At 42.8% G+C, this 18,409-nt stretch overlaps 1 protein-coding gene across 4 annotated transcripts in view; it reads right to left on the bottom strand.

The window, feature by feature from the left end:
• Positions 1 to 1,516: 1,516 nt before the first annotated feature.
• Positions 1,517 to 18,409, bottom strand: part of fhl3a (four and a half LIM domains 3a) — a 29,302-nt gene continuing 12,409 nt past the window's right edge. For 2 of the 4 annotated variants that reach the window (XM_056444473.1, XM_056444475.1), the window contains exons 2-6: positions 7,610 to 7,782; positions 6,439 to 6,613; positions 4,327 to 4,496; positions 3,911 to 4,097; positions 1,517 to 2,808 (exon numbers count right to left, since the gene is read on the bottom strand). In XM_056444473.1, coding sequence (XP_056300448.1) covers positions 2,654 to 2,808; positions 3,911 to 4,097; positions 4,327 to 4,496; positions 6,439 to 6,613; positions 7,610 to 7,765 — 843 coding nt within the window. In that variant the 5' untranslated portion in view covers positions 7,766 to 7,782 and the 3' untranslated portion in view covers positions 1,517 to 2,653. Of the gene's footprint in view, positions 2,809 to 3,910; positions 4,098 to 4,326; positions 4,497 to 6,438; positions 6,614 to 7,609; positions 7,783 to 7,938; positions 8,304 to 12,798; positions 12,817 to 18,409 lie in introns of those variants that run through there. The other 2 variants (XM_056444477.1, XM_056444474.1) reach the window with 2 other exon arrangements.

Genomic DNA, 18,409 nt, shown 5'->3' with positions numbered 1-18,409 from the left:
TTGCTTCTATTTATGATTCGGTGTGTATATAACAAAAAGGTCTCACATTTGTATATGTTCAGGAAGCATAAGCTCCTGGTGTCTTGCTCAGGAAGCCAAGTGCCCTTCAGCAGTGAAGTTAAACTTTGTGATTCAGGCTGATAAGACAAGCTCAATTTCACTCGCAGTAGAAACGACATGTGCAGCTTTGATTCAAATAAACGGAGCCGTGTTTAGTTTGTGAGCTGCACGCGGCTCTCTCGGTGGTACAAATGGTAAATGACACCCTGACATGTCATATCAACTGTAGATGGCTGAGGAGGTCTGGCTAGGTCTCCTTGTGTTAGTCGTGTCATGTGCAAAGTAATGCTGTTTGTTTTTGCATCAATGGTTTGACGTTTTAGTGAAATGTTCAAATGTGTGAGCCTTTGGTGTGAAGAGGTTAACCTCCCGCAAGAGAGTGTGAGACCTATAAGCAATGCCGGGATTTGCACACTTTGAGTAAATAGAAAAGCCGTATAGTTCCTCAGGCATGTTCTGTTTCTCGGGCACTTCTTGCTGAACTTGGGCGACACGGGACGTATTCATTGAGAAAGTGGGTCAGAGGAAACACGTTGCTGAGAACCAGAAAGGCAACTTTCTGATAGTAATGGATGTACAAGTTGAACCTGTGCTTGTAGCTTATGATACAGTTAACGTCTCTTCCTCTGACCCTCCCTGCTACACGCCACCTCCTCCCAATAAACCCAAAGGGGGCCGTGTGTGGAGCTGACCCCCCCGACCCCCAGTGAAAGTGCCATGGAGCGACTCCAGATGTGAACATCCTCCTTCTCTTACTCCCTCCCACACTCTTTTCTCTCCCACTTCCACCACCAGTTACCCCCCCCCCCCAACCCCCTCCCTCGTGCAGCTACGAGTTTTTCCATTTCCTTTTTTGGTGAAAATATCTCAAACGCAGGCAGGGAGGAGGACATTTCGCCAACGCCGGCAGGAGATTGTGTCTGTCGGTCTGTGCGTGTGCGTGTGTGTGTGCGTGTGTGCTTCATCGCGGCAATGAAATAGTCGACTCAGCATAAACAACGGTGTTTCATATATACACACACACACACGTTCAGGCACAAACACACAGACACACGAGTCTTTTGCCTAGTGTCTTTCTCTCATACACACACACACATACACATATATTAAGCCTAGAGACACACACAAACACTTTTTACTGTCTTTTATTACACGCACACACACACACACACACACACACACACACACATGGTTTCTCTCTCTAACACTTTCTCACACAGTTTTATGTCCTTATCCCGGTGCACTCTCTTTTTTCTCTCTCTCACACACACACGCACACACCTACACACACACACCTACACACACACACACACACACCGATGTTTCCTCGAAATAACTTTTTTGAACACACCAGAGGGTTTTCTTCAGCCCAGACAGAAAACACAACCGAAGCGCTACGACCGAAAGCTAAATTAGTAATCGGTAATTCACTGTAACCACAAATACACACAGAATATAAACATGGAGATTTGTTTAATAAGACTTCACAAATAAAAAGAACCATGTAGGATTTAACCGTATCAATTAGCGTCTTGACAGTAAGTTCAGACTCTTATCGCCTCAATGTTCTATCTTAAAATGTATTTTTGCCAACTCTGACTCACCAGCATCAAAGCTGAAATTATGAAATACAGTTGTTTTTTTACCTACTTACTTTTCACATGCATGTTAGAAAACTGAAAAGAACAGAACAGTTTTTACAGCAACACAATAATGATTGACGCAAATCATGGCATGCATACTCCTGCAATACACAAACACATTTAATTTCAGCTTCTTTGGGGTTAAATGCTGGCTCTTTGAGCAACAGTGATAACAAAAATGAATAAAGATTCAATAAAAAAAAAATGAAAAATACAGAAATAAGATGAATATGTATGTGTCATTGCAAAATTCAACAAAAGCAGATACATAAAACAAGGAAAGTGGTCTGTGTGCCATGTTTTTTTGTTGTGTTTTAATGTGCACGTAACATGGTAGCAAGATAATATCTTATCAAAAGTGCAAAAGACTTTAATGATCATAACTACCATAAACTGACTACCTCACTGAAAGCATAATAAAGCTTTTCCACATGTTGGCCTTGTTTTTACTCTTTAACATATTCTAACTAAAATGCTTACAACTGCAGTTATAAGAACATTAAAAGAGACAAACATTACCTCCACCATACTTTGAAATAAGACTGTGAGGTTTACATGCTGCCTCTCCTCCCCAGAGTCCGATCTCCAACTGAAGTGGCAACTATGTGATATAAAATATGACAGATCTTTTTGCAAAGTGACTAGCATTTTGCGTTTCTTTGGTTCAATAGTGCGTAACATAAAAGTGTGATGTTATTCTTAAGGCACTCCATAAACTTGGTTGCATCAAGTCATAAACTTTTGTTGTTCAAGAGGAAATCTTCGCGGTGGTTCATTGCACTAACTCGTGGACCACGAGGAACGGATCTCTCGATACACAAACAACCTGAGGGGCGGCATTTGTTAGCCTGCGTTGCCTTCCTCGGGAATGACTCGGGGTTCTTGAAACGCCGTGACGAAGGGTGACAGGTAAGTCAAGGGATGGGTGACAATGTGGCGAAGTGACTGCTCTATAGGTTGCTGTTGCAGTCGCGGCACAGGATCCTCTCCGGGCCGTCGGGGAAAAAGCCGGCGCCCACCAGTGAGGCAGAGCACTGGGAGCAGGTGAAGCATGGCTGGTGCCACTGGCGTTCCTCAAACGAGATGTACTTTCCTCCTCCGAAGCCTGGGGCAAGAAGAGCAGCGAGATCAAACTGGATGTCGAGCTTTAGACGTTGAATTCAGAAAATCAAAACAAACTAGAACGGGCACTCGGTAGAGCGCATACCTTCGCATATCACAAGATTAGGCATTGAATTTTGAACATTTTGGTATTAGTTGCATTCCAATTGGATATTTGACCGAGCTATGGTAAAAAGAAGATTTTGACCTTTTCATGACCATGACCATGACCTTGACCATGACCTTGACCTTTGACCCGGTCGATCCCAAAATCTAATCAAATGGTCCCCGGATAATAACCAATCATCCCAACAAATTTCATGCGATTCAAGAAGATGTTGACCTTTTTCATGACCTTGACCTTGATCTTTGACCCGATCGATCCCAAAATCTAATCAAATGGTCCCCGGATAATAACCAATCATCCCACCAAATTTCATGCGATTCGGTTTAAAACTTTTTTTGTTACGCGAATAACACGCATACAAATAAATAAATAAACTAGAACGGGCACTCGGTAGAGCGCATACCTTCGCATATCACAGGATTGGGCATTGACTTATGAACATGTTGGCATTAGTTGCCAATTGGATAACCATTTACCGTGCTATGGTAAAAAGAAGATGTTGACCTTTTCATGACCTTGACCTTTGACCCGATCGATCCCAAAATCTAATCAAATGGTCCCCGGATAATAACCAATCATCCCACCAAATTTCATGCGATTTGGTTTAATACTTTTTTACTTATGCGAATAACACGCATACAAATAAATAAATAAATAAATACACGGCGATCAAAACATTACCTTCCGCATTTTCAATGCGAAGTAAATAAATAAATAAATAAATAAATACACGGTGATCAAAACATTACCTTCCGCATTTTCAATGCGAAGGTAAACATAGCTATTCGGAAAGGAAATTGAGGTGGGATTTTTGTAAAAAAATGTCAAGCCGCCTGAATTATTTCTTTGTAACGCTGATAGAGTTAAAATAGTTAACTGCCGACATTGGAGTTATTCCTATTTTCGCATTCAACCCAATATCAAAAGTGTGCCGGCACAAATCAATATTATCGAGGAGAACAAAGTCACGTCGTCTTGCCTGTGATTGGTTTGCTGCAGGCCTCGCACTTCTTGGCATACAGGTTGCCAAAGCACTTGAGGCAGTAAGGGCTCTCCTCTCGGGAGGTGAAGTGTTGCCCCGCCAGCTGTGTCTTGCAGCTGGTGCACACAAAACACTCCTTGTGCCACGGCTCCTCCCGATAGGTCACACCGCCTTTAGCCAGCGTCTGAAAATGAGAGGTCAAAGGTCCTTTCAATGCACTTATGAAATCTGTTTCCCCAGAGCACGTTCCTGCACGCGTCACACACTCTATTCAGTGCACACAAGCTTTTTAAAATCAGGATAGGGCACCATCCCACCACCCATCTAATCCCACTCATGTTTCAGATTCATTTGCATTTTCTATTTGACTACCAGGCGAGGGTCAGTGGGGATTCTTTGAAAACTCTCCTGACCTTTTTACAGCGTGTGCAGCGCGGGGAGAACTTATCCTCATAGCAGGACACGCAGTAGTGTTCATCCTTGTCGGGGATGAAAGACTTTGAGCCAATTGGCTGTTCGCAGCTGTGACAGACGAAGCAGCCCTCGTGCCACGTAGAGCCTGCGTACTCCAACTTCTTTGTACCTAGCAGAGGGAAAAAGTGATGACAGGAGGCCGAGAGAGGAGGATGGAAAGCAGAGGGAGACTTCACTTTTGGTGTATCTTTTGTTGTCTTTCTTAGGATTGTTATGGCCATTTTGGTTTTTTTGGTGGTGCTTTTATTGAACTATGAAATGATACACTTCAACTGCTTGAAGCCATATAAAACTCATTTTGTTTCTCGAAGATTTATGTCATTTTAAATGATAATACCACAGGCCCCATAATTCTTTCCTACTGCTGGAATCTGGCAGGAGGCCATAAAGAAGGGGATGATGCCATTTCTTCTATCTCTTAGCTGTTAAACTTTGTATGATAATGATTGGTTTAATCTATTGTGACGCAGAGCCGCCATTAAACACTACGGTTTCACTGCTTCAGGCTATGTGTTTAAGCTGTGTCTCTAGTGCAAATCTGAAAAAATCCCCTGAAAAAAAACATCCAAAGTTTTGAATTTACAGGACTTACAATGGCTTAAGGAGGACAATATTAGCAGTTAGGTATTTGACAAATAAAATCAAAGCGAACCACCTGAAATGCTGAATAGGTATCATTATGGGGGTATATTTAAGGGTTTTTCTTGGCAGGTTCCGCATGCACACAAAATTCGTACAAACTTAGGTCCAATAATTGGTTGCACTCCAAGGTGCCAACTGTGTGGGCTGAGTTTGGAAACAAAGACTTTATTCTATTACGGCACTTCGACCTGAAATTATCTGCAGGTTAGATTCAACCGAGAATCCATTCATCTCGTTTTCTTTATTTATAAACACAAACTGCTCCTGGAATAATGCACAAGAATGTCATGTCTTGTTGCCTTCTTTGGTCTTCATGTGTCGTACACTATCTGTGTCTCCTGAACCTCTTCAGTGCATGAAGATCTTATTATTGATATGATCTGGTTTACATGATGCTGGTATTAAGTTTCTTCTCTGCTTCCGTCGGCGACATTAACAGCTTCAGCTGTTCAAATTCAGCTGTTGAACAAAGAGAAGTGTGTCCGTCTGTTTTGAGGGTGAACATATTGTTTTTATCCCAGCCAAAAGGGACTGTTAGTTCTTTTGTTGGAGGAGAGGTAACACTCTCTAAACTGCTCCCAAAGTGCATCTACATTGTTGGTGAAACAGTGATGCTCAAGAGTTTGCAGTAGAGTACCGTATACGACTAAATCCCAGGATATTTCCTAGTTAAGATATCATTGTGACATTATCACTCTCTAAAACTATGTTTCCCTCTCAAGGTGACTCACCTGGGCATAATTCAACACTGTAATGCACATTTGTGATCTTGATAAGAAAACACAAGATTACCTTGGGGTTCATTATAAATAAAGGGGACTGTGTAAGCTGCCACGCTGGAATAAGTGACTTGCTTTTCTTGTGTCATCATCCGTCTGCTGGCAGCCCACTAGCCCCGGGGATCCATCTGGCTTACAGACAACAAGTCAAGCAGACGGGCAATTACTCTGTCAAGTTCAGCCCCGGCTGCTGCTGCTGCTGCTGAATCCTGGACCCTCCGTCTCTTTCTTCTCTTCTTCTTTTTTCTTCTTCTAAAACCTCTGTTCTTTCTTTACATCCACTTGATCTGTTACTTTATACTTTTCATTTGTCCCTGCTTCCTGGAATTTGTCACGTCATCATTTTCCAAAGTCATTTGCCTATCTATCTTGAAATTTGAATGTGTATACAGCATGGAAAATAACATGTGGGTCATCGAGACTAATGCTTAGTGGCCGAGTGAAATACCATAGCATATGGCACTGTCAGATGCATTTTGCGCAAATGTCACTCCCTCTTTCTCACTTGGGGTTTTAAACGGAGCTCGTTCATGTCCAAAGAAACACGATGTAGTTGGAAAAAGAATCCTTCAGAGAGCGCAGATGGGGTACACATACATTTCTTCAGGCACTTATTTCTTGCACCTTTACCTGGCATGACGACTTTGTCGCAGGCCACGCACTTGGAGGAGAACTCGTTACAGTAGCAGTCATTGCAGAGCAGCGCCTCCTCCTGGCTGGTGAAGGGCTCATCCGCCAACGAGCGATCACAGCGGAAACAGCGGAAGCAGTGCTCGTGATAGTGCCGGTCCTCGTAGAACAGCTCCTGGCAGGAGAACAGGAGGACACAACAACAACATAATCAAATTATCTGAATTATTATCAGTCTGACAAATCTGTTTTCATGTTTTACAGTTTCAGACAAGAGAAAAAGACAAATTAACACCGACAAAGGTTTCTGGTTGGATGGGTGTGGGTGAAACTGGCATATGTACGGTCTGCTTAGAGGCAGTAACAAGTATTTGGTTACACTGTGTACAGAGTGGACTGCAAAAAAAAAGAGTTTCACAAGGATGAGGAATTGATTGTCTGAAGTGCACTGAGCTGAGACAATGCTGGCTTTATTGTTCCCCCCACTGACCATGAGGGAGTTGATAACTCCTCGGCCTCCTAAGCAAACTACTAAGCATTGTAGCATGCCCCCCCCCCCCCCCCCCTCTGTAAACTCCACTGAGCAGCGTATGTCCGTCTTAAATTATCCACTTCTTGTTAGTGTTTTCCATTGAGGCAATATTCCATTTTAACTTGATTGTGGGGATTAGAGGGAGAAGCTCACGCTGCCTTTTTACAATCTGAGCCAAAATTAGCCCGATGGCTCATGTGGACTTAGTGGAAATTGGCTGTGTAATTGCATGTTAAATTAGCCTTTACCGCGTATTACCACCCACAATCTATAGAACATGTCTCATTTAGCATGAATGATGCATCATTAAATGACATAACTTATCTTATAGCGATCCAAGGCAATGTCAAAACATGGTAAAATGGCTTAAACCTAATTAGGGCTTTATATTTGTTTCAACTTTGTTTGTGGCTTATTTTGTGGAGAGACGAAGGGCACGAGTGCGGTTCATTCCACTACATGTATTATAGAAAATGAATCTTACCAGACATATTTAACTGACATGTAAAGTGTTCTCCTTTAAATCAAATCTAAAACGTCTGGTGTTGCAATTGGAATTGTGTATAAACTCCACATGGGACTGTTGAGAAGCAGATAGATGATTGCAGGTCTGATCATGTCAAAAAAAAGATGCCTTACCCTCGCGTCATGGGCGATCAGCTCTTTGCATTCATCGCATGTGTTTGAGAAGCGGCTGTCGTAGCAGGGGATGCAGTAGGGGCTGTCGTCTGACTGGATGTACTTGCGGCCATACAAGGACTCCTTGCAGTTGGCACAGTCAAAACTGTCCGCCATTGTGATGCTCTTTAAACCTGCAAAAAAGAAAGGAGAGCAACATTTAAAACAGAAAACAAAAAAAAGACAACACATGATAACCAATTCAAATGAGATGAGCAGAAGAACTGAGGGATGAGACAAAAGAGGAGGGGAGGAAAAGGGGAGAGTGCCTCGAGGAATAATTCAGTCACCTTTTTCCGGCCCAGCAGTAGAGACTTTCACTGCCAATGTTTACGCTGTAAATACTTCGGCTCGTACCAGCGATGAAGCCCGAGCTCAAACAAAACACGGTGTGCAAGTGGGAGCAAGTGGAAAAAGAGTGAGAGAGAGAGAGAGAGAGAGAGAGAGAGGCAGGACAGAATCCCTATGAACTTTTATTGCCGTGTGATGAAAGTGTGGCTGATGGGAGGGAGGGGGTCAAGCGAAGGAGCTGTCACTTTGCTTTCTCTCGGAAACGACCAGAACTCCTTCCTGTCGCTGTCGACCGCTCAGAATCTGCAGCACGGAGATCAAATGCAAAACTGAGCGCCTCCTCTCGTGACTGAGTGGGCATGCGGTGGTGTGTCCGTGCACGCGAAGGCCGCACGTCACGCACAACCTGAACATATTCATGAGCCAAGAAGGTATCTGCAAGTAGAGCGTGGACCACCAACAGATACAGAAACCCCGTGAAGCGTTGGCGGGACACTCGGAGCTGTTTGAACACGACTCACGGAAAAAGTGTCGTAACACGCGTGTACACACACACACACACACAGAAAGTGTACTGTCAAAGTGCACGCTTCTCACCGTGCAATAGGCCCCTCGATCGCGACTGAGCACACAACAAAGTGACAGAATAATATTTCAAGAGCATTATGGCAACAATATCGGGTTGCCATAACAGTACAGCATGGCTGGAGGAAAGCCCAGTGATGAGTGATACAGCCCTCGGGCACGGTGCGCTGCTGGCTATTCGTTCCCACAACCCAGTAATAATAATCTGATATATTATTCTATCAAACAGCAAACTCGCCCCGCGCTGCCCATCTTACACACCAACACAAACACATCAACACACGTGCATAAAAAAAAGGGTGCACAGATGTCATTTACACAAAGCACGTCGGAGGCATGGGAACACACTAAAACACACGGCGACGCAGAAAAGAAGGGAACAAAGACGAAAAGCAAAATCACACAAGATCCATCATCAAAGAATTCATTAGTCCCAGACTCTCATGTTTCATCCGTCTCAGCCTTCTGAGACAAAAAGCTCTGAATGAGTCATGTTGAGAAAGACACAACAGACTTCACCTGCTCACAGTATTCATATTTAACCCAGTGACAGGCTTTTTGCTCACACAACTCCCAAAACTGGAGAGCTCTCAGCACCCTTCGATAACCTTATGTTGTCCACCACCAAGGCATTTGGTTCTCGCCTTAAACGCCATCTCACTTCATTTTAAAAGTTATTATTATTGATATACAGCCTGGCGGCACAGTACAATAGAGGAAAGATATTTAAACTAAAATGTATATCCATAATTTGATGTTCGTGATATTTTTTTTTCTTCTAAGTTATCAGTAGTTCACATTTGCCTTTTATTATTATTTTTACTATGTCTCTTTCTTTTTCGTTTTCTTTTGGTTTTTCCCGTTCTGGTTTTTTGTTGTTGTTGTTGCTTGTACGACATTTTATGTTTTGATCCATATGTGTGTGTACTGTCTGTGTGCCTGTAGTAGTTGGGAGGGGGGGGGGGTTAAAGGGTTCGGGGCGAGGCCATCCAACTCCTCATCTCAGAGGAGCCTACAGACCTCGGTCTTTGGACGGTCCTCCATTCGTACATTTTGTTGTTGTTAATGTCTGTCAGTATGTACATGTTATGTATGTACTGTACCTATGGAAATAAATTACTTACTTACTTACTTACACTGTGTGTACACTGTCTTGCATCACTGGGCAGACATCTTTCTATTTAACGACTGAATGGATACACTTTTTATCCCCCTGATTGGATACCCTCCATCCGGGGGGGTTATAGACACAAATATCAGAGTAAGCAGCTGTGGTCGGCCTGTGTGCCGTACAGCAAGGTGCTGAGTCAGAGTGTTACCTTACATTTCAGTGCCTTTGACACACCACTGTTCAGACGTTGCAATCAGCCCAAGTAACAGCAACCTCAAGATTAAATCAACAAAGCAAAGGGCTGAAAACAAGCACTATGACCTTAATGTTATCTGCAGTGCGAGTAGGTATGTGCTGCGTTCGCTTGCCAGGTAAGAGAACGAGACGGGGCATGACTCACACAGCCGGGAGGCCTGCTATGACGTCTTATGTCAACTTTAATTTCCAAAGCAAATCAGGCAGCTGTTTATCGCCCTCCCCAATTTCCTATGTATCATCCACATTTTCATTTAGTAAGAGTCTGCAGGAAGTAGGTCATGAAAGATCTCAAACGCAGATGTCTAACTAGCTAACCACTCTGTACCTGAGATGGATCACTCAGGGTGTCCCTGGTTGCATTATTTACTTCATGACAAGTGTTTTTAGGGTCTCCAGAGGGATGTTTGAGCAAGAATAACAATTTTGCCAGCAATCTGGTTCGTATTAAGTAAAGGAGAACGCACAGATGGGAACGTTATGCTCAATAGCAAAGATTCCAAAGCCTGATACATAAATATGTAATCCGTTAGAAATGAGATGAAGGGCTGGAAATCCAGAGAGATTTCATTTGGAATATCAGTGTTTGAGTAGTCAATGCGGAGCCTGACATGAACTCCTGATGGCACAGGCTCCCACAGAGAGGGGCATGACGTCAGTGCACTGGCCCCCCAGACGATGAACTAACATGTGACTGCGTAGAGTAATCGCTGGTCCAAAACCCACAAGGCCAAATTGAAGAGAGAAGAGAAGAGAAGGATCTGAGTCACAATGAACTTCAGTCCGGAGGCTAGTTCTCACAGGCTTTGTATCTGGCTGCTACTGTATATGCCACTTTCCCAGCAGAGGTCCATCTCCTTCATGTCCAGAACCCAGTGACTAACAACCCTGTTCTGTGTTAATATTCTTGCCCAAATACCAAAGCTGGGACGGAATTTAGTCCCCTGGGAAAACATGTGGGCTTCAAGGCCCCACGGCCTCCCCACAAGACAATGGTCTTGAATTATTCTACTGAGTTTAATTATAGTATTGCAGCACAAAGTGTGAATCTCGATTTGATATAGACAAAAGTGCATTCCATTCACAATAATGAATCAGAGAGAGTTCCTCTGGGAGAGAAACTAAAATGTGTATTTTTTAATGCGGCTTCATGGGTCAGTTTGAATGACTGTCGAAATATCTTCATCTGGTTTTCTTAACCATTCTCATTGGGCAGTCAATTAGTCTGTTTGTCAAAAGCGAGTCTATCCGAAGCAGATGGATGAATTTGCTGCGGTTGTTCCTTTATGGACGATTTTTACGATTTTAGGCCCACTACTTAAAGCTTCATGAAAACCACACCAGCTCTGCCGCTCAGAAACTATATTTAGTGATTTTTCCCAATGAGAAAACCACAATCAAAATGAATTGTTTGTGTCAATTAATTATTAATATTTTCTGATTATACGTATGTGGCATTTTGTTGGAAAGTGGCCGTATATAAGCGTGACAATACCCGATTGTTGGATATTATACCGTACTTGATGTAAGCAGGTATTTAGACTTTTCATTTGTTTTCACACGATGAGCTATGAGATAGCTAAAGAACGCCAAGGCTCGAGACTCTTCACAGCCCTCACTGACTGGCATACAGGTTGAAGTTCAGGGCCAATAGCAACACACCAGAGCTAGAAAGCCGGCTGTATAATGTTGTATAGTCCCGGTTGGTCACCGACGGCCCAGCAGATACACTCTGTCCAGTCCAGTCCGGTCCCACAGACAGGCCCGATAATCCCCAGCCCAAACTTTGCTTACGCTCCGCTTGATTCCAAATGATCAGTCCGCACAGCTAGCTGGGAACGAGCCCGCCAGTCCCTTCCACCCTTTACCCGCAATGCACAAGTGGAATCCGCTTTTAAAATGTGTCTTACTAATACTAGACATCGTGTTACGTCAACAGAGGAGGGCGATCACCTTGACCGCAGCGGGCGGATGGCTGTATGCAATGTCTCTCAGTACCTTTAAGTTCTTATGTACACTAAAGGAAAAGAAGATTGCGCTATTGTGTACAGGCTAAAAAGAGAATATGTATTGTGAAATGCAATTCATTAATTCCACTGAAAATGTCCACACGGGTTGGAATGGCGTGTAAAAGTCTCTAAATGTTCAGTTGAAAGCTATGCAGGAACCTCTTGAGGATACGCTTGTGTGTTGTATAATTCATCTATTATTGCTTGATTGTAATATGGCATCCGGCAACACCCCAATTTACAGAAAAAATACAAACTGTAACTCTAGGTTCACAATTAAGCACAAACTATTTCCAGAGCAACATTTTGAGTTTCCTATATTTAGTACCACAATGAAATTAAGTTCTACTTCAAGCTAAATGATGAAGATTTTCCAAGAGTCCATACAGTTAATTTCAGTGAAGCAGCTGCTGTTTATGTCACTTGTTGACATCGTGTCAACAAGTGACAGCAGCTCACTCTGTTTTTTCTTCCCTTTTCTTACAACAACAACAACAACAAAGCACACATTGTTTCTATGATATTGCATTGGCAAAATGTGAGAATGTCATATCTCTGACACAAAAAAAGTCACATAGCGGAAGTGGTGCGACTGTATCCACCCTGATAAGACGACATGACTCAGTGGGGCGATGATGCACGACACGTTTTCAGACGGTTTGGATTATTGCCAAGTGGGCAAATGCTTCAGAACAAAGTCTGCAAGTAAGACAGTTGGTTGGAAACCATTTCACGACCAGGGCAACTGCTCTATTTGATAGGTCTGTGTTTATAGGTCCATTGTGACTCGTAGGCTTTTATGTCCAAGTGTATGCTTCAACAAGTGTGGATGTTAATGCGCAGAGTGATTAGCTCTGATTTACTTTAAGAAAGTGTCGGCTCCGAAGCCACTTAGTCACCTGTAACTGTTTGAACTGTTGGCAGTAAACGGAGGATCCAGGATCCCCCTCCACAGAGGTCCCAGAGGGAGTGATGGAGGAACGGAGGAGAAATCAAACACAACGGTGGGACAAGAGACAAGAGAGAAAGAGAAAGGACTAGTCTTAAATTAAAGTAGAGGAAAGTAATACTGCTGATAATTTGTATTCATACGGCACATTTCATACAGACTATGTAGCTCAAAGTGTATATTTTTATAAATAAATAAAAACAGAAAACGTTCCTTTTACAAAGCATGCTCTTTGCACTTTTAAGTGTAATTACAGAAATAAAATGTTTAGACATAAGTAAACACAGACATAGTCTTTTTTGTAATCAAATCTTTTATTGGTTTTTGAGATATGCACATGCAAAAGAAAAGATGTACACATTGTACGTATACAAATGTACTCAGACAAAAACCATACGAAAAAATAAATAATAAATAAAATAAAGAATATATATATAAATACGGGTAGACATGCAAAAACCTGCACACATATTAACATATACATGCACATATCTGCATACCCTAATGGCCTAATATACACACACACACATAAATACTGTTAATTTACCCCCCTCCCACTGTTGGCGACGCCCACCCCCCTATACAGACATAGTAAAATGTCAACAGAGGTTGCCTCTCTAATATGTCGGGGTAGGCAGTTCCACAGTTTTGGAGCGTAAGTGAAAAAAGGTGCCTCTCCATTTTTCTTTTTCAAGTGGTTTCGAGGAACTAGAAACCCTCCAGTGGAGGATCTGAGGGTTCACCGAGCAACAGGGAGTCTGTGATGTTGGCCGGTCCGAAGCCTTTTAGAGCTTTGTAGACAAGTAAACGAGCTTTAAAACCAATATTGCAGACTAGAGGCAGCCAGTGCAGCAGAGCCCAGACTGAAGAGATGTGTTTGCTCTTTTTTTGTTCTTGTTAGCAGTCTCTGAGTTTTGGATAGTTTGCCTCTCAATAGATTTTTTTGGGAAGACTTTTTAAGAGTGCATTGCGATAGTCTAGTTTACTTGAGATGATGGCGTGCATTATGTTTTCTGCATTGCTCAGTCAATAGAGGCCGTACTTTCTGTTTGCAAAGGATGGTGGCAACTTTGGTCACTTTATTAATATGGGACACAAAACCTCAGTCCAAGTCTAAGATAAACAGCCACCCTTGTTAATTGTGGTTTGATTAGGTGAGTTAGATGACCGAGTTTCTCCAGTAAAGCATCCCTCTCGGGTTTTGGGGCCAACTAATAAAATTTCTGTCGAAACAAAGTGAGGTGGCTGGGTTTGGATAAACACGTACCACCACATCGCCTTCTGTTCGGTGCCTGGACATCTTCCAGAGACAGAAAAGCTTCTTGGCTGGCTTTGAGATGTACAATAAGTACAACGCTGGACATTTGAGGGCATGGTTGAGCGTATCAAAAATAAAGTACAATGTCAAAAGCACACTTCCGAATAGTTCAATTGTGTCTCCGTCCAGTGGCCACGAGAAAGGAGCCTGATGGAGAAGTCGTCTGATCTTATTTATTCCAGCGACTCATGACCGTGGAAGACTTTTCCATTTGGTGACTAATGTGAAAAGGCAAAGGGTGGAATTGCACAAGACTTTTTTAATGGTCCAGAACTGTCAGAGGGTTCACATTTATGTTTCTTCAAGGGACAGGAAACTGAGGTCAGGTCCTCTGGGAGAAGCTACCATATCAACAATATGTGTAGAACCAGGCAATGTACAAGCTAGATCACATCAACATGGCTATGCATGTGCATGGAGAATAGTCACATCCATCCGGGGTCAACGAATAAACAATAAAACAATTATATATATTACATTTGTTGTATATTAGTTGAAAGTGTAGTGTGCATCAGATAAATGAAGACAAGTAATTGAAACGACACAGAGCGGCAATGAATCTTATCACAGGAAGCGGAAGAAATAGCTCATGAGGGAGAGATAATGCTCATAAACAGATGTCCTTATTTATACAAGCTTACGAGTACTGGTTATGGAAATGTTAAAAAATGTAATACAGCTATTTTAATTGTGATGTTAAGAAAGAATTTTGCTCATAAAAAAATGTGAGTTTAATAAAGCCCCATGCTGTTCAGTGTCGTTGTGACACGGATTCCAAGCCAGAAAAAACTAAACTGCAATCATCACCATGACATTTACGGCTTTGAGCAATGTGCGGTCATCATTTTATTACGATGGGGTCAGCGCTCAGCGGATGTTCAGATGAAGTTGGAAAGCAACCGATGGCTCCACGACGAGTGTTGTCATTTTTGTAATCTCTCCGTCTTGCATGAGAGGAGAACCATGGCCACCCACACTATCAGGACACTACGACGAAGCCACGGAGAACAGCTTCATCTTCTGACTTTTCGTCCTCTTTTTTTTAACTTCTTTTTTTTTTACATCAGAGGGGAGTAAGAGTGTGTAGGGGCGGTCAGGGTGGGGTGGGGTGGGTGTTGTCTGGAGGCACCTGAGACTGCTCCTCTGTGGGAAACTGGGTCAGACTTGAAGACACAGCGCAGGCTGCAGGGCCAGACACTGGAACGCTAACCTGTTATTGTCCCGGAGCGTTTAAACACCGCTTGGTGTGGAGTGGGACAGAGCAGAGGGCTCAAATGAAAGCCAACATCGTAAACGTGAAGGAGGAAAATGACTACCTGCAGGGTAAAATGTCACCGTGGCCTTTGTAATGTGTCCCTCCTTGGCAGCTTTTAATGACCGTGCTCGTGTGGGGATACGACTTGATGTCTTCTAATATTAGTCTTGAATCTGTTGTGCGGTACACACTGCGGAGCTCGAGCAAAGCTGCGAGTAAACTGTACGTCAAACCTTCTGGACTCAATTATTAAAGGGATTTAACGTGTTGATTTAAATGTGGACAAGAAGATAAACAAAAGCACAGCACAAGCCGGCGCTGACGTATGTTTGGTTATACTTAAAACATACATTTGTTATAATCCGACAGTTACTTGGCACAGGGGAACATGAGAACGTGCTGGTGAGGAGGCCTCCATGTGCATATGGAAGTCAACGCAAGGAGAGAGCAGCTGAAAAGGGAATTGTCACGACTCATCGGTCCCCCTTCCTGTCCCAATCCCAATGTCCCACAATACGCCACCGGCACCAAACAATAACATCGCAATTATTTTAAATCACACAGTACTGTTCCAACCACCATGAGGGAAAGTTCTGAACTCAGGAATGGATCAGAATGTATTTTTATATCACTATGTCTCTGGATGACCAGGAGACGACATCGTTGGCCTACATTTGTCTTCTTTTGAAGAAAAAAAACCCCCGCTGCCATACATTAGTGCTTCACATCTGGTTTGCATTAAGGAAACTATGCAGGCAACTCCTGTGTGCCAGGGGAGGTTTTGGAGAGTCACTGCCTGGAGAATGCAAGAAAGGTTCTCTCTCTCTATTTCTCTCTCTCGCTCTCTCTCTCTCTTACTTGCGCTCGCTCCGTGCTGGTATTTGTCAGGAAATGTTTCGATGGCAGAGGGAAAACTGGAGCGAAAGGGAGAAAAGAGAAAGCAAATCTTGAAAGCGAGCAAGAAAAAAATAATCTAGAAAGCCTGCTGGCTGATCTTTAAATAGTAAGGTGAGGAACTCAGAAACAATGGAGTTAAAGAGTGTTTGGTAAACTTCAATAGACAACCAAAAGATTAAAAGTCGTTGCCTGCTGCACAAAACTGCACCGCCAGAGAGATACGAATACTGTATATATGGAAAACTAAGGAAGATGCTGAAAGAGTTGTTGCTGCCCAGAGTAGGTTTTCTTTTTTTAGAATAAATAAATACGGAGAGTAGAGTTGTTCTAAGGTCTCTCTCTGTATTCGAGGATGGGTATATTATTTGTCTTTGAACAAACATGACCAATAATCCCAGGGACCCCTTCACTCCAAAGTTTCCCAGAGCAGAATTGTGCCCAAAAATGGACATCTCAGTCATTATCCTAATATCTTCACATCCTCCCTGTCATCCGTTACCCTGTGATCCAAGGGGTAGGGCATCCCTTTGAAATGTGAAGCCTCCACTGTTCAGTGGAGACCCATCTCAGTGTTGACACCTGCTTTGTTTTTGCAGAGAGCTGTTGTTTAAATGAATGCATTCGATTTTAAAAGCACCCTGTCCGACACACACATCCTGCACTTAACATGTGTAACAGTCCATTCATATCGGAGTAGAACGAGAAGAATGCATAGTGAGGTCAGGGTACTTTCACCCGCAAGCTGGGTGATTCAATTCCTGGTTTGCAAGCCCTGGAGAGGATGTTGTTTTCACAACGCCAACCTCCAGAGTGGAGACAGAAAGAGACCTTCTGATGCAATATCTTCAGTGAAAAAACAGAAGTAATACTGCTTGTGTGTGTCTTTGGGCCTTTAGAGGCCAGGCAGACGTCCTGCAAGATGCTACAGTAGGAACATGACCTCTTGACCGCTCCTATAAATACAAGAAAACGGTTTTCAACTGTCAGTCAAGAGATGTAGAGGGCAATCTGGCATCCTTTGATTTCCTAAAATGGATTTAAAGCAACATGCCTTTGAGTTATTGCCATGGAGTTTTGGATCATGAAATCTGATCATTGTCGTTTGTGCTTTTTATACTATAGAAAATCAGTCATAGACCTTTCTCTTTTTCTTGTATTAGAGCTTTGGCTATGTCTTTATTGTTGAAGTCCTTGTTAATGCAGCTGTGTGGCCTTGACATAAGCCCAAACAATACAGTTGTATCAGTTGTTTTGTCTGAGGAAAATGAGGAGTTTCACTCTCATCTCATTTTTCAATTTTTTTTCTATATTTCTTGGGAGTTTTTTCCTGATCCAATGTGAGGTCCTGGGACCGGGATGTCGTATATGTACAGACTGTAAAGCCCTCTGAGGCAAATTTGTAATTTGTGAAATCAGGCTATACAAAATAAACTGAATCTCATGGTAATGATTTAGATCTTATAAACTGAAATATATAAACATAACCCAAGAATATTTAATTATTATAGATATATAAGTGAGCAATATATATATAAAGTATATACAGGCTATTCTGTTTTAATTTTTATAAAAAGTAGAGCACTATTATTTGTTTACAACCCACTTACTCTTGAGTCAGCAGCGGGGACGCAGTATAAAGAGCGAAGTCAGCATTGGGAGGAGATTGGGGTGAACGGGTGGATTAAACGTTGACTTATTTGTCACTTAACTTCCAAACCACGATCTCTTCCTGAACCTAACCAAGCAGTGTGTCATGCGCAGTCCAGGTTGTCGCAACGAGAGAGGACCCAAACGCCGACATTATTGCACAAAAACAATCTTTACTCCAAGAAACCAGAACAGGACGACAAAACACACGGACCAAACAGTACGAAGCCACACTGGGAATGAGACGAACAGGGTTTACATACACAGGCAAGGTGAGAGGATTGGACAACGGGGAACGAGACACAGGTGGACACAATGAGGGCGGGGCCAGCAATCACAGAAGGAAACAATCAGGGCCAGGGCAGACAATCACAGGGAGACAGACGACACAAGGACTTCCAAACAAGACACAAAATTAACACAAACTCCAGATCATGACACAGT

This window comes from Pseudoliparis swirei, chromosome 22 (assembly GCF_029220125.1).
Source record: "Pseudoliparis swirei isolate HS2019 ecotype Mariana Trench chromosome 22, NWPU_hadal_v1, whole genome shotgun sequence".
NCBI classification, from domain to species: Eukaryota; Metazoa; Chordata; class Actinopteri; order Perciformes; family Liparidae; genus Pseudoliparis; species Pseudoliparis swirei.
This window is presented reverse-complemented; position numbering and strand designations above follow the sequence as displayed.